The sequence below is a fragment of the Suricata suricatta genome, chromosome 3 (assembly GCF_006229205.1).
Source record: "Suricata suricatta isolate VVHF042 chromosome 3, meerkat_22Aug2017_6uvM2_HiC, whole genome shotgun sequence".
NCBI classification, from domain to species: Eukaryota; Metazoa; Chordata; class Mammalia; order Carnivora; family Herpestidae; genus Suricata; species Suricata suricatta.
This window is the reverse complement of record NC_043702.1, coordinates 163,088,249-163,109,561: the sequence shown is the minus strand read 5'-3', so window position 1 is coordinate 163,109,561 and position 21,313 is coordinate 163,088,249. Positions and strand designations below refer to the sequence as shown.

Below are 21,313 nucleotides of genomic sequence, written 5' to 3'. Positions count from 1 at the left end.
TTATTAATTTTTGATACAGGAGAGACAGAGCATGAGAGGGGAAGGGTCAGAGAGAGAAGGAGACACAGAACTGGAAGCAGGCTCCAGGCTCTGAGCTAGCTGTCAGCACAGAGCCTGACGCGGGGCTCGAACCCATGAACGTGAGATCTGACCTGAGCCGAAGCCGGAGGCTTAACCGACTGAGCCACCCAGGCGCCCCAGCACTTTTATTTTTAACTTGAAGAAATCGAAATTTAATTTTGATAACCTGTTTACATGATGTAAAATAATGATTATACAGCCAAAGACTGAAAAATAATCAAAATCCATGCAAGAATTAAGGTGTGGATATTACCATTAAAAAATGGAAGAAAATACAGGTCCATCTTCTGTAGTCTTGAAGAGGAAATTTTAAAGGTAATTTTTAGTTTTTTAAAAATCAGTTCATTAACACCTCAATTCAAAATATCTATGAACACACATTAACGTGTCAGGCAGCAAGAGCAAGAGCAAGAGGAAGAAGAAACGAGGCTCTCCTCTCACTGAGTGCACAGTTTATTGTGAGGAGCACACATCTGTCAAACAACCAAACATGAATGTTAAAGGCAGATGTAATCTCTGTGAAGATGAGACGCGAGGCGCTGCCAGGGCTCTGGGACCCAGAACTGGCCCTGCGAAGGAGCGCAGGGATAACTTTACTAGAATGTAAGCTCTGCAAAACCAAGTTCACTTTGCACTTGATCCACTGAGTTATTGGTTCACTTAGTGCCTAGCACACAAGCGACACAAGCCGACACTAGGTTTTAAGATCTGCGGGCTGGTGAAAAGTGAGGGGCACAAGCAAAGGGCATCCCGGACAGGATCTGGGAAATGCTAAGTTCCTTTACAGGAAGGAGCCAGATGACATCTAAGAATTGAGAGAACAGCAGGGAGTGCAAGATGGGCTAGAGGAGTCCTCGGAGCACGGAGCTCCTTTTTGGCAGAAAGGTGACCATCTGCTAAGGGTCAGTCTGGCAGCTGTGTAAAGACAGGAGGGACAAAAGTGGGTGTGGGGAGATCAAGGAGGGGCTACTGTTCAGGTGACCTATATTTAAATTAGGGTTCTAGCAATGAAATGTACAGAGAGCCTTAGGAGAGAAAAGTAACAGACAATGACACTAGATTAGTTATGAGGGGACGATGGTGGAAGGTTTCAAGGATGACGGTGAGGTTTTCGGCTGGGATAACTGAGGAGCAAGGAAACTACACACTGAGACAGGAAATGCATGAATCAGTGCGGGTCTATACTCGCTGAGTGTGAGGTACCTCTTCAGGATGCACACGAGGTCCTCTACCTGCGGTTGAGCAAAAACTATAGCCAGTTGTAAGACAAAAACCACAAGCTAAGAACAGTGTTTACATTTTTTAAAGTTTATTTTGAGAGAGCCTGAGAGAGACAGCACAAGCAAGAGAGGGGCAGAGGGAGACAGTGAGGGTCCCAAGCAGGCTCCACGCTGTCAGGGCAGAGCCTGACACAGACCTCGATCTCAGGAACCACCAGATCATGACCTGAGCCGAAATCAAGAGTTGGACACTTAACCAAGTGAGCCACTCAGGCTCCCCAAATTTTTACATTTTTTAAGAATCATTAAAGAAATAAAGGAAAAGGAGAAAAGGAAGGGAAGCAGAAAAGGAAAATGTCAAAGAAGCCGTGTGTGGTTCACAAAAGCTACAATGGTTGCTATCTGAGCCTTTACAGAAAGCTTGCCAAGCCCCGCCCCGCACCACCTGCGCCAGGACCCTCTTGGATATGCAGCCCACTCCCTTCCTTCCAGACACACACCGGACTGCTGTTCCCTGTCAGGGAACCTCCCTCAGGGCCTCTCCCCTGGCTATTCCCTCCTCTGAAACAGTCTAACCCGACACCTAAAAGACTGCCTCAGTCAAGTCTAACTTCTGAAGTGTCACCATCGTCATGAGGCCTGCTCTGCCCATCTTATCTAAAATTATCACCCCCCCCCAGCACCTCCCATCCTTCTGGTCTTGCTTTCTTTTTCTTCTATTAACTTTACTACTATCCACTTACTATATAATATTTCCTCCACTGCAATGTAAGTTCCACAAGAGCAGGGAAGTTTGGTTGTGTTGTTCATTAGGATATGCCTGGAGCCTACAACAGTGCCTTGCACGGTGGCCATATCATAGATATTTCTTGAATGAATGCGTTAATGAATGAGAGATTATTAGGCCATTGGACAAACATGTCCAGAGCTCAAAGGAAACTTAAAACAGAGATGCACATATATGTCACCATAGGGAGGAAAAAATAGAATCCTGGGACACATATGCACATTAGCTGGAGACAAAATGCAAAATTAAAAAAAAAAAAGACATAGGACCAAATTTTGAGGAGCCCCAAAATTAACGGACATAAGAGAATGAGTCTGCAAAATAAGTCAAAAGAAGCGAACAGGTAGAAAGAACCAAGAAAGTGTTTCAAGAACAATGCTGATGAGGCACCTAGGTGGCTCAGCCGGTTAAGTCTCCTGGACTTTTCTCAGGTCATGATCTCACAGCTGGTGGGTTAGAGCCCCGCACTGGGTTCTGAGCTAACAGCTCAGCGTCTGGAGCCTGCTTCGATTCTGTCTCTCCCTCTCTCTGCCCTTCCTCTGCTTGCCTCTGCCTCTTTCTCTGTCTCAAAATTAAATAAACATTAAACAAAATTTAATAGTTGCTCTCTGTACTGACCTTACTCTTCTTAAGAACAAAAGAAAAAAAAAAAGAACCCTGAAGCTGCTAACCGCTGAGATAAGAGAAGGTTCATCTCATTTAGCAACACAGGTTACTGGTGACGACTAAAAGCCGACTCAGTTTGCAGACTTACTGCAGGTGGAGAAAGCAAGGCATGCCTGGTTTGGGTGTGAGCAATACAGCGCAGTGTGGAATACAGACCTTACATTAAGTAATTACAAGTATGACTACCATTAAAAGAAGAACCACAATATTCCAAAGGAGCATACAAACGAGTGAATTAATCTAAGCTGGGAAACTAAACAAAGCTAATTAAATTCTTAGTGTTTATCATCCTGAAAGAAGGTACTTTTATATTTTAGGAGTAGGAAAGGGTCAAATTAATCTGGCTATGTATTACTCACATTCCCATATGTTCTTCTACTGCTGTCCTATCCTAGAGGAGAACCTCAGACTTTTAAAATAAAAAAAAAAATGCCTCTATATGCACTTATTCAATCTTAAAAACCAAAATGTAAAGCCACAAAGCAATACCCATTCATCCATTCACAAGGTCTGCTTTTTAAAAAGCTGGCACTTTATTCTAAGAGCAAGGTAAAACTGTTAAAATTGGTTTGCCCTGGGGTGCCTGGGTGGCTCAGTCAGTTAAGCGTCAGAGTTCAGCTCAGGTCACAATCTCAGGGTTCGTGGGTTCGAGCCCCGCGTTGGGCTCTGTGCTGAAAGCTGAGAGTCTGGAGCCTGCCTTTGGATTCTGTATCTCCCTCTCTCTCTGACCCTCCCCTGCTCACACTGTCTCTCTCTTTCGGGGGAAAAAAACCCAAAACATAAAAACAATAAAAAATAAAACTGGTTTCCCCATATTTGGATTAACCTGAACTCAACCATCTCCTAAAACATGACATAAAGTGAAGTCTAAGTCTAATATAAAATCATACTTCCAATAAGTATTTTATTTACTACAATGGAGCTCTCACTATATAGGAATTGCATTACATTTGCATAATTAGCAGAATTCTTTGAATAAATTCTTTGCTCCAAACTATAAAGGAAAAAAATATACACTTTATATTGTACAAGTCTGGGTTTACAATTTATGAAAATGTCAGTAATTCAAAATTGAAAAGACTAAGGATAGACGTTAAGCAAAGCGATCCAGGGGAAAAAAAATGTCTAGGAGTATTTCCTAAAAATACTATGAACTAATTCACTTATTTATTAAAAAGACTCTGGTATTGGGGAATTACCGGATGCTTATAAATGAACACCTTTGGAACCCAAAATAGTACCAGTACCAGTCTCTTCATTGTAAAGCACTGATGTTCCCTCAGACACCTCACCCACCTTCTAAATATATCCCAGCGGCCAAGTCTTTCCCTTTCAACACCTTTGGCCGATTTCTTCCTATTTCCAAAACGATACATCTCAGCTCAGAGTTTTTCCACGTTACCCCTTCTGAAGTCAGAAAGATCTGAGTGCGAATCCTGCTTCCATTACCACTCACCGTGATAGCCAAGTGACCTTAGGCAAACTGTTCAGCCTATCAAGACTCATTTATAAAATGAGAATACTTCCCTTGACAACTGGCCATTTCCGGGTCTCCACCCCGGTACGTTTCCTATCCCCTCCACTATCCAATCACCGTCTCTTCACGCCTACCAAAGTCTCAGCTCAAAGCCCACGCTCTCCTTCAACTCTGACAAGCTCTTCATCTTCCAAATGCCTTAATATGCCTAACCACAGTTTTTTCCTTACAGTTCTCTTGGCAGTAAATCATGTACCATCTTGTGATCTCCCGGCCACTGCTGACTCAAACTAATTGAACTGTTTTTGTTTTTAACTTTAGGTAGGCGTCCTGAGGACACCGGCTGCATCTCATTTCTTTAAAAAATATTTCCCAAGAACTTACCCTGGGCCAAGCACTAGGGATGCAAAGGTTAAAACAAGGGTCCTTACTCTTGAGGAAGGGAAAGTGAAGTGAGAAAGACAGACGTAAGTAATTACAGATGAGGGTAAGAAACGCTCTACCAAGTTAAGCACATGTCAGTAAGGGCGGGCAGAGCAAGGAGAGTATCTACCCCTGGGACAGAGAGCGGACTCTGTGCTGTGTCTTGGGAGCTGAAGCACGAGAGAAGGAAAGAGGAAAAATAAAAGGGGGAGCAGGAAAGAGAGGGAAGGGAGAAAGGCACTCCAGCCCTGGCACAGTTCCTCACAGAAAGGACATAATAAATATGAAGTTAACTGTTTGAAATGTCTACACTAGTATGGGAGACTGGGGGAGAAAAAACAATGGCAAACAAGCCCACGCAGTAGAAAATCCAAAATCACTAATAGCTCACCCTGGAAAGAACTAAATAATTTATTTGTCTCTAGCAGAGAACTTACCTTACTAACTTGCTCTGTTTAGACTTGAGGGGGAGCAATGGTGGGGGTTGGGGTGGGTAGCAAGGGTTGCAATGAAGAGTATACGGTAGATGGAGGGATGGCCCAGGGGCGGGACACAAGGGCCATCAGCGAGGGCGGTGGGCCAGTGACCACAAGATAGAAGAAGAGAACACACGGTGGGCAAGGCTGGGAACAGATTACCAGGCCCGTGTGTCCCCAGCCACAGGGCTAGAGAAGGGAGGGTCGCCCTTTCCGAGTCCACCGAGCCCCACTGGGGCCCAGCGCCTCCTCCACTGGGGCAACACCGGGGGACCCGAAGGGAGGACGATTCCCAGGCAGAAAACTAGGACGTAAAACTGTAATCCACCTGAGCCGTGCAGGAAGATCAGCGAGGCGCTGTGCCTCCCAGCTGGCGACACCATGCAACGCTGCAGCCGAACTGAGCCCGACGCAGCCGCCATCGCCGCCGCCCGAGGAGTTTCGTGGGCACCGCCCCTCCGCCGCCCCGCGGGCCCGCGCACGTAGGCACGCAGGGAGCGCGCCCAGAGACGCGCCTGCGCGGTAGGGCTGATGCCGTCCTGCTTCTGGGTCAAATCTGAGGCATTTCTTCCTGCCCTGAGCGTGTTTGGTTTTGCTGAAGGTGGTATCGTAAAGGTGACAGCTTTGCTGAGCCTAATGGGTATATTTATTTGTTCTAGGATTTTTAGCCGCAATCCTAAAATTAAGGATTGCCTTCTTATTTGGAGAAACAGTGTGTACTCTGTTCAAAATTTAGCAGATATAGTCCTATTTTACCTTATTTGGGCCTTGAACAGGATGTGTGTCGCTTTTTATATACAAAATAAGACAACTATATAATAACTCTGTAGTTTTAAAAAATAGTTTACACAGCAGATCTAAGGAGGTACCCTTTCACACCCGTTAAGATGGTTATTATTAGAAAAACAAAATAAATGTTGGTGATGATGTGGAGAAATTGGAATCCTGGCGCATTGCTGATGGGAATGTGAAAATGGTGCAGCAGCTGTGGAAACAGTTTAGTTTTTCCTCAAAAAGTTAAACAATTCCCATATGAGCTAGTGATTCCACTTTTAGTTGTATATGCAAAAGAAATGAAAGCAAGAGCTCAAACCAGACTTTTGTACACCAGTGTTCATTATTCACAAAAGCCAAAAGTTTGAAGCAAATGGATAGATGGGAAACAAAATGTGTACACATAACATGGAATACCTGTGGTGGAATATTATTCAGCATTAAAAAGGAATGCAGTTCTGATACATGCTACAGCATACATGAATCTTGAAAACAGTGTGCCGAGTGAAATAAGCCAGACACGGGAAGACAAATATTGTATGGTTCTACTTAGAAGGGTTATCTAGAGTAGGAAATTCATAAAGAAAGAAAGAGTAGCAATCACCAAAAGCAGAAGGGAAGGGGGAATGGGGGAGATAGTGCTTAATGGGTATAGAGAGTATCTGTTTGAGATGATGAAAATTTTCTGGAAATAGTGATGATGGTTGTACAACATTGTGAATGTACTTATTGTCACTTAACTCTACATGAAAAATGGTTTAATTGGTATATTTTATGTTGTGTACATTTTATCACAAGTTTTAGACATTTTTTAATGTGTATTTCTTTTTGAAGGAAAGAGATTCAGAGTGTGAGTGGGGGAAAGGCAGCGAGCCAGGGAGACGCAGAATCTGAAGCAGGCTACAGGCTCTGAGCTGTCAGCACAGAACTCATGCAGGGCTTGAACCTACAAGCCATGAGATCATGACCTGAGCTGAAGTTGGATGCCAACCAACTGAGCCCCCCAAATGCCCCATCACAGTTTTTAAAATACTGAAAACAAATGGAATTACCTTCTATATAAAGACTTCGCCATGGACATCTTCTAATACTGAAGTCTGTAGACCCAGCAAATGGCTCGTTGCTTGTGTAAAATTCAACAAACAGCCCAGTGGAACTTTAAGTGCCATTAAACACCAGCCTTCCATTCATTGCAGTTTGCATAATATTTAAGCAATTTTATTTGCTCATGGTGCTCACCCTATTCCCAAGTGACTAAGTTGCTTAACATCATGAGCCAGTTGCCAAGATCAGTTCTATGCTATCACAGTGTTGGACCAATGCTCTCTATGGGAATGGTCCTACATGCCTTTAGTTGACCAGATGCCAAAGGACCTTTGAGTCATTTCACCAAAGACTGTAGATCATCAGCCGGGCGTACTGAGAATGAAGTCACTAGAGAGGACAGCCTGGGATGGACTGACCTCTGATAACCAATTCTCAAAAAATATTTCTGTCTTTAGGCCTGCCTTCCCTACATGAATTCTCAGTAACTTTCAAGAGCTACCGGTGAGAAGAGGGCAGGGTTATACTGAGAGACAGTGGAGATGTCCCAGGTAAGGCTCTGAGTTCTGCTCTTCTAACTCGATTACTGCCACACAACCTGGCAGTGCATCGCCCTGTTCTCTGAGAAAGCAGAAAACCGGAAGCATAATTCCTTGCTAATGTAATCCAGCTCCTATAGCCAATGTAACGTAGCTATATCACTATTGTTAATGGTGATACTAAACAGCTGAAATTCATTGGGACTTAGTGGAGTGCCAAGCGCTGTCATAACTAAATTCCCATAAAGGTCTGTATGCTGCTGTCTGTTTTTGCCAGTGAAGCTCAAAGAGGTAAAGACCTGAGCATACTACCGGTCGTCTATGAAGCCCGGGCTCACAGTTTGGGCCTGACTCCAAAGTCCCGGTTTTTAACTGTTGCACCTTTACACATTACCTCACAAAAATAAGACGGGACATAACTCCAACTATTTTAATTTAAAACCAAAACAACCCCCTCCCCCCCAACAACAAGACCCAAAATATTTCTGGTATTTGGATGGTAGTCCATTTGAGTCTCTACAGATTAGGAGTCCTTATGTTTTCAGATTTCCCCATGTCTCCTGGTCTTAGTTCCTGGTTGGTTCCTCTACCTGAATGAAAACCATTTTGAGCAGATAGAAGAGCAATACCGGAAGGCTAGGATTCTGAGTTTCACCTAGAACTTGAGTCTTCCCAGATTCAGGATCATTATGAGAATAAACCATATTTTTTCTAAGCGTAATCAAAGTGCTCTTTTATTCTCGGTGATTTAAATGCTTAGATATTATTGCTATTCGTTTCATCTTTATTTATAGAACAAACAAAAGGTTTTAGATTACTATATTTAGAAATGCTGTCTGGTAGGCAAACTATCGAACAAAAACGTTTTGTTCCTTTCATGTAACTGCATTACTTTGAAATGTAATTAAGTTTCAGGATAGTCGTTTGCTTCTTTTATGTGGATCTTTTGCCCTATTGAACTTGAGGGAAAATTCTCCCTGCAAGTTTTTATTCAAGCATTCTTTTACTCTTTGTGTATCTCTTAACTTGTTGTTGTTATTCATTTGCTCAGGCAGTCTATATATACATTATTGATGTACCCTGTTTTTGGTAACTTCAGTGTCTAAACTAAAAATCTAGTAAACAATAAAGCACGAAATAATCTCCCTTTTTGTAGGGTTTTAATATCTTCTGAAATCTAAAGATATAAATGGCAAGGTCAGAATTCAGTTTGCTCTTTCCTGTGTGCTTAGAAGTTCTTTAGGGCACACTGTTGGCTTTAAAAACATGGTTGCAAGATTAGTCATTGGGAGTAATATATTGGGTACTTTCAAATGATTACAGTTAAGTAAGCTCACATTAGTCATGCAGACAATACACTTAACGTGTCTTGTTTTCCTTAACCTTGAGCATCAAATTATATCCCCTCCATTTTTTATCTGTTGAATTATTTAAAGAAACAGAGAAACACATGAGCATAAATAATATATACACGTTAAACAAAATGGCCCATTGCTAGATAATTTTTTAAATTTTATAAATTAACAAAGTAAGGTCCTTTGTATCCATTTATGGAAGAAAAACTAGAAAAAAACTTAAGTATCTTGTAAATATCTTATAAAACAGTAAAACTAAACTCTAGAACGTAACAGTTATATGAGTTTATATACCTTAATATACCCATCGCCTCAGTTCTAGGGAGCTTCAACTTGCATTTGTCATTCTCGATACGATAGGGTCCTTTTAGGTACAGATGGGAGGAGTCCCCCCACTTCATCCCCCTCCTCCTCCTATGCATGGCGTAGATGGGTCACTGGGAGCATTGGGAGCTGGGTGAGGCAGCCCTGGGGAGGCAGACACGTGAGTCACTCAAATGTAGACCAAATACAGTTTTGGAGCATGGGCACTTATCACTCCTGCTGCACTATTAACAGTCAAAGTAATTCCCACTGAAACAGTGTGCAGGCCCAAGGTCAAGACTGTGGATGTTCCTCCTTCGAACATAGGCTGGGCGGTCAGTACAAATGCCTGGACACCAGAACGTGGTATTTGCATTGTCATATGACACTTATTTAGGAAAGGGATTTTCTCCCTTTTGAGCACCTCCCCTGACCAGGACTCATATTCCCAAGCTACTCTCTAGAAATATTTCTCTTTTTGTTTTTTAATGTTTTTTTTTATTTATTTTTGAGAGACAGAGAGAGACAGCATGAGCAGGGGAGGGTCAGAGAGGGAGACACAGAATCCGAAGCAGGTCCCAGGCTCTGAGCTGTCAGCACAGAGTCCGACACAGGGCTCGGACCCATGAACTGTGAGATCATGTCCTGAGCCGAAGCCAGACGCTTAACCAACTGAGACACCCAGGCGCCCCTGGAAATATTTCTTAATTAACTTTCTCTAAATCCTTAGAGTAGTCTTGGGGTCCCTCCATTGATCTTCATATTGCCTATGTACTCTAGAATCTATTCTTTGTCTCCTTCAATAGACCTTGATAGCTCTTCAAATTCAGAGCAATAAGTATTAGCAACTCCTAACTAGATGCTGTTTCCTTGAGGGCAGTGAAGGTTAAATCTTCAAACCCTCACATTTGCTGAGGGGGGTATTGGATCCCATACAGCTATTACATAGAAAGGGAAGTAAAGCAAAAAGAATAATTTTCCTATCAATACAGTCTGAACATCTATATCTTGATACATTCAGTTAAGATGAACTGTATATGTAATTGTCATAGTATACAATGAAAAGAATATTGTAATGACACTAAGAAGTTCTTCCAGCTTTAGGAATAACAAGAAGACATTAAACAGGCCACTTAATCTCTTGAACATATTTTTCCAACTGTGAAATAAGGAAGTAGGGCTTGATAAGCTTACAAATTCTATAATTCTAGGATCATGAAAGTTTAAGTATGGAACACTTGGTATTTTTATACATCTACCTCTTGCGTTTAATTCTGCTCATATAATTATGGCTCAAGACTCTTAACTGAACTGCAAAACCTCCTATTTAGTAGTATCAGGAAGAACAGGAATTGTGATTGTCCTTCTTCCTTGTGTGATTGACTTGCACCCTTACTTCTCTTCTCACTTTTTCCTTGTTGTTTAGTAAAAGCCAATGGGCAAAAAAAGAGTCAAAAAAGGATCTTTTAAAAATCAGATCATATAAAATCAAACTTTCAACTTAAAAAGTAAATACAGTTTATTCCAAAGCAGACTATGTTCAGAATATATATATGTTGAAAATCTGAAAACCCACACACAATTCCAAACTAATTATAGACAAAATTGAGTGTTCTGTGGTAGAAGGTGCAGTGGGTTTGAGGTAGGAAACCTAAGTTTGAATACTTATCCTGCTTGCACTGTCATCTAGTAAGTTGCAATTTCTTAAGGGCAAGAACTATTTTATTGATCATTGTATTCTCCTGAAATACCCACAAAAGAACGATAAGTATTACTTGTTGGAATTAAATTATGCTTTCAATTGAATTATATTTAGAAGAAAAAGAGTGAATAAAGAGTGAAATTCTATACTCCTTCTGACACCTGCCATAATCTCATCAGCCATATTGGCAGTTTCCAGGAAGGGCTAGAGGTAAAGGGGCCAAGACTTGGAGGAGACAAAACCAGGGCCAGGATCACAATATTAGGACTGGTTTCCACCTTCATATAGAAAGCAGAATTCTTTGAAAAACATAAAGCCCATTGTCAGGAAATCTTGTGGTGGGAATCAGATAAAACTGACATGACACTGAGTGAAAAGAAGAGCTAAGTCATAAAGGACAAGACAAACAATGAGCCATAATCCAGGAAGGCCAGTTGCTTAAAATTGGTAAGTGTGATTGGAGCACCGAAGTCAGCCAGCCCAAAAAGAAAGGATGGCTTTTAATTCAATTATGGTGAGGATGGTAAGGGTATGTTCATGGTGTTCTTTAAGAATCGGATTAAAGTTATGGACCATTTCAAAAGAAAAGGATGCCAATACACACACACACATACACACACACACACACACACACACACACATACACACACTCATACCCATCAAAGGACCCGTACAAATGTATGGATCTCAGGTGTGACCCTACTTCATGCTTGTATATTTTTGAAAGCAGCATCACATATGATTAATGGCCACAGGTTCATTCAAATTCCCAACAAGCAAGGCTTAAAAAGTTGTTTTGTTTATTCATTTTTATAAGAGAAAGAAAGAGAGAGAGAGAGAGAGAGAGAGACCTAGCATGAGTGGGGGAGTGGTAGAAAGAGAGGGAGACACAGAATCAGAAGCAGGCTCCAGGCTCTGAGCTGTCAGCATAGAGCCCGATGTGGGGCTCAAACTCGTGACCCGTGAGATTATGACCTGGCCGGATACTTAACTGACTGAGCCACCCAGATGCCGCTAAACAAGGCTCTGAGATGCTGCTTTTCCTTATACTCTCAACCAAAGCAAAGCAGCTCCGTTTACCTGATGCTGGCTACCTTGTCATCCAGTTTAGTGGGTAGGAGGAAAACAGTTAGCTTCTACAGTATCTCTAGCAATTGTCTCCAAAGATTTCCATTATATGCCCTATCAGTAAAACGTTTTTTGTCGTTTTTTTATATGTGCATATTTATTTATTTATAAATTATATGGATGAACTATTTAGTGATATATAGACACAAAATAAAAACACAATTAGACATTTAAAAGCATGGGATAAAAACAAGCTATCAACACGCTTTAATATTTTCTTTCTACATTCCAAAGGATTTTCTTGCCTTACATACGTATTCTTGACATAGAGCTATCCTATTTAGAAAACACTGTCCTTTTAGATGATTCTTGCAAATCGAAGCCTGGAAACGAGCAAACGGGGTCATTTTTACAGGACTACCTCATTTTAACAAAGTATGATATACATCTCAAAGTCTAAATTTGCAAGATAAATTAAATATGGTGTAATTTATATTTCAAGGAGTGTCTAGTTTGTTGATCTTCTTGAAGCCAAACTGAATTTTCTTCATCATTATATTCCCAGGGCCTAGACTATATAAAAGGATTCTTCAAAGAATTATTTTTTAAGATATTTTTAATATCTAATATAAGGTTTGAATTTACAAAATCAGTTTTCAAAAAGCTGTTCAGTTTCCTGTTTATTTCCAGAGGAAAACCAGTCTCCAGTTCTGTTTCTTCATGACGTTGAACTCCAAGAATTCTCCCTATGTGCTGTGCTGCCTCTTATTCCTGTGCCTTTGCCCATTCTCATCTTTTGGCCAGGAGTAGCTTTTCCCTGTCCCTTCCTTTACCTGCCTACTTACCCTTCAAAACTTGTCTCTATCCTCCTTCGATTAGTCTTCATTGAACCCAATGCCCCTTACACCTGCTCCTCCAGTAAGCACAGCCTCCCCAAAAGCAGCACTTGCACAACTGACCATTTACTTTCCTGCCTTTCTCACTTCCCACTCTAAACTATGGCCCTAAAAAACAGTATTAGCAAAAATAAAGAGCCTCCACTTATTGTTGCCCCTGGGCTAAGGTCTTTGCAATTATTTTCTCACTTGAAGGCAAGACTGAAAGGGTGTGTGTGTGATTGTGCATGCATGCGTGTGTGTATGCACATGCATATGCGTGTTTAGTGTGTAGAAAGAATTTTCACTTAATTTTTCCCCGTATTATCCACTAGTTTATATTTACATGGTCAGTATTGAATGTATAATAGACAAAGGATGTTCAAAACTCTCACTACAGCTGTGTCAGTAGGGAAAGTACAAGATGACTGAGCAATCTACTCAATACTTTACATTTTTAAAAAACATAGTAAACATCCGCTTGGGAACTTTAATTGACAATCTCAACTTTTTGCTTCCATTTGCACCTATGACGGTCTTTGAGAAACTGTTTACCCCAGTAGTTTATTTCTCTTTTCTAGCAATTTGTGTATTCTTCTTATTAGCATTAGAGTCTAAATGGAAAAATATTAATAATATTTTGTTTATGAAGACAAGTGGGTTGACTCTAATAAAAATATTGACTCATGTCTTGCTTCTCAGTGAGAAATGCCACCCATGAAGCCTGCTGACACTTCAAATAATAATATAATTTTAAGAAAGCCAGAGACAGTACATACCTTCCCTTGCAGAAGTGTGAATTATTTATTTTTCTTCAGACAAAAGATATGTAAAATGCATCAATGTCTAACTTTAGGTGAAAACAATTTAACAGCAAATTTTGACCTAGACTATGTAAAACATTAAAAGGGCTTGCCATATCTAAACATAGATATAAGAATGTATATCCCTTTCTATAAAGCATGGATAGAAGACTTAAAATCCAAAATAAAAACAGTAAAGCATTAAAAGATAAATAGTAATCAGCTTTCATTTAGTTATTTCTTCTTTTTATAACAAAGGAATAGATTCACATATGCTATACGGATTTAAATCTTCCCTTTCCCCACAGAAAACTTATCCTGTTTAGGTAGCTTTTTTATATCACGCAGGTAGAACTGATAGGCAAACAAGTGTGTTTCATAGTTATTAAAATCACTGCATATACTAATAGTTTTCCATCTCTTGCCACTTTCCTCAGAGAGGAGTTCTGTTTAGTCACATGGTTAACATCTGGAAGCCACTCAGGGAAATAGCTCCCACCAATTTGTCGCTTATTCAGAGAAGACATACTAAAATGGAAGTAGAGAAGGCAAATCCATTTTCCTTGGACACACACACACACACGTACACATGCTCCAATCTTATCATTGTTTTAAGACATTCAGTAGACCACAGCAGAACCTGAAGTATCAACAAATATGTTCTTTGTCTTAAAGCAAACTTCCAGAAAACATAAAAATGCACAGCAAGTGAAATCTCATGATTATTTCATTTCACACAGGACACAATTTTGATTTTGACCCATGGCCCTAGCTCTAAACACAGTGCTTGCATTTTTTTCCAAATTGTGCTTTGTAAAGCACCAAGTTTCTCTCATAACATCATTAAGGAGCCTTGTTCATTCCTGAGTAAGGAAAGGAGAAGGAAGATATGGAGTGTGATATTAAAAGTTCATTGGGGCCCCTGGGTGGCTCAGTCAGTTAAGCATCCAATTCTTGATTTCAGCTCAGCTTGTGATTCCAGTGTCTTGGGATCGAGCCCCCAATTGGGCTTTGTGCTGAGCCTACTTAAGATATTCTCCCTCTCTCTCTCTCTCCCTCTCTCTCTCTCTCTCCCTCTCTCTCTCTCTCTCTCTCTCTCTCTCCCTCTCTCTCTCTCCCTCTGCTCCTCTTTCTGCTTGTACACATGCTCTCTCAAAAAAAAAAGTTCATCCATACTCTATATTCAACAGTAACAATTTCTTTTTTTTTTTAAGTTTATTTTGAGAGAGAGACAGAGACAAGAGAGAGAGAGAGAGTGAACCCCAAGCATCTCTGCACAGAAACTGATGTGGGGCTCCAACTCACAAACCGTGAGATTATGACCTGAGCTGAAATCAAGATTTGGGCACTTAATTCACTGAAACACCCAGGTGCCCCAACAGCAACCATTTCTTAACTATGTTCCACAGATCTCTGAGATCTCTCCAGTAGGGTCAATCCAAGATGCTTCTCTAGGGATTTCACTGAAAAGATTTGTATGAGCTCCAAAAAAGGGAAAAAAGGACACGCAAATCCCATAAATAACCAAATTTTTTTTCCTTTAAGTTATATCACAAATTAGAAAAAAAGGCCATTCTTTACATTCAAAGCTTATGCTAATCATGGGAATTATTTTGGGATCTGAAGCTTAAAACGAAGCCCTTTGAGGAGAGAACTTTAATTTGTGGATATGGCTATTCTCAGAGATTGTCAAGGTTTCTAATTATTGTCTTTTTTGACCTTTAGTTGACTAAATCCTTTCCTCAAACGATGTCACCACATTCCACATTACTACATTCCAAGTTTTTATGCTGAAGTTTCTTGCCCACCTCCCACGTTGTTTGAAGAAGCGCTTTATTGCAGCGCTAAGAGGGTTCCGTCAAGCCCTGCTGTTTGCAGTTGATTTACTTTAAGCTCATGTAAGCCTTTTGGGTATTTTGTGCCTAGCCCAGTGAAGTTTTATTGTGATGACCATCATTTGAATTCAAGTGGATAAAAAAAATCTCATTGTCAGTGATACAAAATCAGTGATTACTCACATATCCAGATGCCTCATGTTCATATGAAATTGTCCAATCTTTACCACTTTCCAAATCTGAACAGTCCAAATCTTAAAAACAAAACAAAACAAAAAAACCTAATAATGTCTCTTCCACAGTGAACTTGGGAATCAATGCTACCTTCCTAGACGTGATCTGGAGATGGGATGTACCGCCTTCCCATATTTAGTCATCCTGAAAGTTCAACCAGATACCAAAGCCTTACTATTACCCTAGGACTGGTAGTAGAAACTTTTCATTAAACTTAACCAAGTCAGGTAAAATGCTAACAGCTCAGATGGATTGACAGTTCTGTATTCTTAAGGAACTTACATTTCCCTTTCTGTAGTTCAGGGTATATTGCAGCAGGATAATGAGAAAAAAGATACATTTTATAGCCATCTGCTTAGTAGTTAGAACCTACTATAGGTAAACAAAATCCTTCTTATTCTTGCCATTTTGGTGTATGTAATTGTAAACTGAGTAGTAATTCAGTAGTAATAATGATAGAGGAATAGATTCATTCTTGAAAACCGTCTGCCATTTGCAGAATTTGCATTTTTTGGTGAGGAAAATACTCCAGTGATGCATTTTATTAAATTATAAAACAAAAAATGGCGATATGATTTAGTTCATGTAATTGTAGCCTTAAATTTATCCTGCAAAATATACTGAAATACTTTTGGGAATTTGAAGAAGGTCACTTTTCAGTGGCTTCTTCATGTAATTGCACATTTTAAAAGCTGGAATCAGAGTTCCCTCATTTCTCCCTTTTATTTATTAATATACTGAAATGGTACCTCTCCTAAATGTAAAGGATGTCTTTTTGTTTTCTCAAATGGCACTTTTTGTCTTTACTTATGAGTACAATAAGTATTATTTGATGCTGTGAATATTTGATTATGTATAATGTACTATGCTAAATATTATTGGTCAATAAAAGACACATAAGATGTTGGTCCTACCCTTATGGAGCTTATATTTAGTAGAGAGACAAAAGATGTACATACTTATAAGGTAAATACTAAAAACTACTATAAAAAGGTTATAGGTAAAAATTTAACAAGGTTAGAGGAGAGAGAATGTTTCTAGGTATGGAAAATTCAGAAGGCATGGCTAGAAGAGATAACTGTAGTTCCTTAAATATTATAATCAGAAATTACAGCCACTGGACTCTTAACAATACCTAGAAGCCTGAGGATGGGGCCTTGAGCTGCTCTCTCCTCCCTTTTTCACTGAAGTTCAATATGTTTTTCTATAGGAAAGAATGTCCCTGACAAGGTGCCCTCTTGCCTCTCCCTCTTTTTACTTCCCTTATTCTGTCTCTACCAAGTTGATTTTTAGTCCCTGAATTAAGGGATTTCTTCTCATAATAAATTTAGGGTATCCACTATAATGGCAGAGGTCTCATGATTTAAGAGACCTATATGACTTGGAAATGGTAAATCTGCAATATTTGCCGATTGAGTGTTGAATGAATGGCAAGTGAGTGACGAGTGAGTGAGTAAATGGTCATCAGCTAGGAAACAAACCAGCCCAAGAAAAACAATCGGATCCTGATTATATTATTTAATGTAAGTTATGTAAGAGCACTTAGCTTCACCCTTTGATACTTTATTATAGTTATTTTAAAAAATACTTACTGAATGTGATGTTCCTCAAAATGTTCAATTTGTACATTCATATTACAGCATTTATACTGTTGGGAAAAAGCTCCGTCTGCCTGTAAAAGGGATAATCCTGTTTCACTAACTGGATAAATAGATCATTATGCAGTGTTTCCAACAGCTTTCCTAGAAATGACCCCTTTGAGGTTCAAAAAGGAACAAAAAGTGATTAGATTTTATAAATGTTGGGCCACTTCTTATTACATATAGCATTCAATAAAAAGAAAATCCCACAAGGCAATTCTGTTTGCCCCATAGGTCCAATTCCATAAAGTCTCATTCTAACAGCATCTCCATTTTGGCATTTGTTTGTCGAAAGTGGGGTGGAGGTAAAAGTAATCTTTTTGCCAGTTTATGTGATGCCATAAAGCAGCATTTTTCATTTTTCAACACTTATTAGCTCAGCTCCCCAGCTGTGGAGCACCACGCCCTGGTGTGAAACCGAGAGGGAGAACACTGACAAGTTTATATTGGTCTAAATTTATAGCTTTTCTTTAAGGTGGGGGAGGGTGTCTTTTTAAAAAAAAAAAGACATTATAGTTTTATGACTTTTGTTTCCACAAAGCTTCCATAACATGGAATAGTGGCTTATGGGAATGCCTATCAGCATATCATGTTTGGCTCCCCTAAACAGATGTTAGGTCAGAGGTCAAGTGAAGCAGAAGGTTAATTAATTAATTAGTTAATGAAATGACTGGCCCATTTAATCTAAGTGTTTTTCTATCCTGCAAACTATAGATAGCTCAGGGCCTTAATGACAAATACACTTGAAATGGTGAGCCAGAAGAGAAAAATACAAACTCAAACTGTACTTCAGTAGTTGGATTTTTATGTAATTATTTGTACAGTTGCCCCACATCTTTATGTCCCTTGTTTTCTGGAGAGCAATTTCAAAAGGACAAAGTAAATTGATTTCACAGAAAGGCAGAAAAGGGTTAAAACAATTACTGTGGGATGATGTAGCCCATTAAAATGAGGTGATTGACTACAAGCTAAAATTTTTAAGATAAACAAACTTAATCCTTGGCTTCTTCTTTCCTGCTCTCACACACACCCTAACACATGACAAACCAGGGGGAGATTCTTAAAGCATTTTTAAGATCCATCTTGAGGGAGACAGTACAAGTAAACTCAGATAAAGCTCTTGATATTTATGTTGTGTGAAAGGCTTAAAAATCAACACAAAATCAGGCTTTCAGTCTTCTAAGTAATGCTTTACATTGGAAGCCAGAACAGCCTTTACAAATCTTAAGCAAGGTTCGAAAAAAAATGCTTGAATTCCCCCAGCCACGGGCAGAGGAGAGACCCATGTGTCAAGACTTGCACAATGCCCAGGCTGGCATGGACAGTGAATAAGAACCTTCATGAGCTGTCAGAGAAAACTGGAAGCAGCTTTAATTGGCCTGATGGTTTTGTTCGCACATGTAAAACGCAGAGCAACAATTGTAAATCTGCAGAAATAATCGTAAAACTCCAGGGCCATCTTCAATTAGGTCAGTTCCTTTAATCCTTATAATCTTATTCCATATGGAAAGCCTGGACACTGGACATTACAACATTTTAAAAGTGGCATTAATTTTATTGTCAAGTGAAAAGACTTTTCTGTAGAAAAAAATGAAGCATCTTTAAGAGAGCCCACTGAAGCCCCAGTTCCCTCTCCTACCCGTGGCTGTGAGACATACCTGAACCCCACAGCCGGCAAGTCAGGCTGGTATGCAACCACTGGTGAGGAGAGACCCTTTTTGGAGCAGAGGCAATTGTGTCTGGAAAGAGGAAGAAACAGTTTCACAGATAGCACCTGGTTCTTTGAACAATAGAAGAAAATAGGAACTGTCTCTCAAATAAAAACCACATGAGCAAAAGTTACATGCTGGTCTTCTCAGCCAGACTTTATATGTAGACCTCATTTTACCTTGGGAAGACAAAGACAGGCTAGCGTTTAGAAACATATTTCAGATCAGGGTTGATTTTTTTTAATAGAGACGTGACACTGTCATGCATGTAACAAGGTTGCTCTGGCAACATAGGAAGGAATAACTTTAGGGCTGACATACTGAATAGATTGAAAGAGGAGGGACTCCTTAGAAAGGGACTCATCAGCGGTCTTTGTCACTGGACTAGGGGAATACAAGGATTACCTGAATTTTGGTTTTCAGGATGGGGTGAGGGCATATTGGAAAGGTAGAATGGGTTAAGACTGGTTACCCACTGGACCTGGAGTGCAGTACATGAAACAGTCTCAAATAACTATCTCCAAGTGTTCTGGCGAGACTACTAACTAATATAAAGAATATAGAGGAAAGAGCAAGAGTCGAATGAAAACAATGGGTTCCACTTTTTGCAGGCTCTTTGAGGTGTCTGCGGAAATTTGATGACTGCTAGAAATGAGTCTAAAGTTTAGATTGGGGATGGAAGTAAATTTTTAGAATAATCAGAGTATAGAAATCAGATGAATCATAGGACTTACCCTATGATAAATCCACAGGAATCAAAGAAATCATTTTGAGAGAAAAGAAGTAATAGGAAGAAAGAGGACGAAGAAATAATTTTGTAAATGACCCACATTTAGTGGCTAGACCAAGGAAGAGAAATCAGAAAAAAAAAAAAAAAAGGTTTCAGGAGGAATCATGAAGGTAGGAAGAAGCATGGAGGAATGTCATGAAAGCAAGGGTGTGGGTAAACAATCTGAGGGTGAAATGAGACCATTAGACTTGGCAGGTAGCAGGGGGATGACTAGCAACATTTTCAGTTTTCTTTTTTGTTTGTTTGTTTTATTGAGATACAATTGATGTACAGCATTATGTAAGTTTCAGTTGTGTAGCGTAATGACTCGACCTATGTTTTTTGTGAAATGATTGCCACAGTAAGTTTGGTTAACATTCATCATCTCATATAGGTACAAAAAATCCCCCTTATTTCCTTGTGATGAAAAGTCTTAGCATTTACTTTCTTAGGAACGTTTAAATCTACCTTATAGCAGTGTTAACTATAGGTACCATGTCATGCGTTACATCCCCAGGACTTATTTATCTTATAACTGGAAGTTTGCTCCTTTCGATTGCCTTCCTCCAATTCCCCTATTCCCCACCCCTGGTAATCACAAATCTAATCTGCTTTTCTATGAGTTGGTTTGTTTTTAGATTCCACTTGTAAGTGAGATCATGCAGTATTTGTCCTTCTCTGGCTGACTCCTGTCACGTAGCATAATGCCCTCAAGGTCCATCCATGTGGTTGCAAATAGCAGGATTTCTTTCTTTTTTTTTTATGGCTTGGTGGTAGTCCGTTGTGTGCATATGCCTGTTTTTGAGAGCAGCTTCAGTAGGGCACTGGAGTGTGAGTCAGATTGCAGTGGCTCCACTTGGGAATTGAGAGTAAATAAGTGAACATGGCTATTCCTTGAACAAATGTATTTATAAAGCCAAGAAGGGCACAGGGTGGAAAGAAAAAGGACACTTAAAATATGAGGATACTATGAGCATGTTATGAATTGACAGAAGTCAAGGGAGAGGGTGAATTAGAACAATGGAACCCCAAAACGATGGTAGGGGAGGGAATGGGAACTTGGAGAGTAGGAGCATTCCTCCCCTAAGACTAGAAAGAAATCAAGACACATGTGAATGTGTTGAGGGCACCTACTGGCTCAGTCAGTTAAGCATCTCACTCTTGGTTTTGGCTCAGATAGTGATCTCATGGTTTATGGTAATGAGTCCCTCATTGGGATCTGGGCTGACAGCTAGGAGCCAGCTTGGGATTTTCTCTCTCCCTCTCTCTCTGCCCCTCCTCCATGTTCTCTCTCTCTCTGTCTCTCTTTCAAAATGAGTACATAAACAAAAAAAATCTGAATGTGGTGATAGTGACACTGAACAAGATTATAACTTCTAATGGCCATTTGCTAAGAATGAAAGGACTAAGGAAGAGGTTAAGCATTTAAACTCCATAAATGCTTAAAGAAAAAGGAAACTGAAATAGACTGGGGAAGAATTATTAAATAGCCATACATTCATGTAGAAAATTCAAAGTAGCTAATCTGCATCA

The 21,313-nt window shown here is 39.9% G+C and overlaps 1 protein-coding gene and 1 long non-coding RNA gene across 4 annotated transcripts in view; one reads left to right on the top strand and one right to left on the bottom strand.

The window, feature by feature from the left end:
- Positions 1–5,585, bottom strand: part of LYPLAL1 (lysophospholipase like 1) — a 37,850-nt gene extending 32,265 nt beyond the window's left edge. Inside the window, exon 1 of one of the 2 annotated variants that reach the window (XM_029933180.1) lies at positions 5,459–5,585. In XM_029933180.1, the coding sequence (XP_029789040.1) occupies positions 5,459–5,552 (94 nt within the window). In that variant the 5' untranslated portion in view covers positions 5,553–5,585. Of the gene's footprint in view, positions 1–5,091; positions 5,417–5,458 lie in introns of those variants that run through there. The other variant, XM_029933181.1, reaches the window with a different exon arrangement.
- Positions 5,586–5,656: 71 nt separating this feature from the next.
- The window catches only part of LOC115286820, a 158,929-nt gene continuing 143,272 nt past the window's right edge, over positions 5,657–21,313 (top strand). The window contains exons 1-2 of one of the 2 annotated variants that reach the window (XR_003906291.1): positions 5,657–5,745; positions 7,407–7,499. This is a non-coding gene — a long non-coding RNA (uncharacterized LOC115286820). The remainder of the gene's footprint in view (positions 5,746–7,406; positions 7,500–21,313) is intronic. The other variant, XR_003906292.1, reaches the window with a different exon arrangement.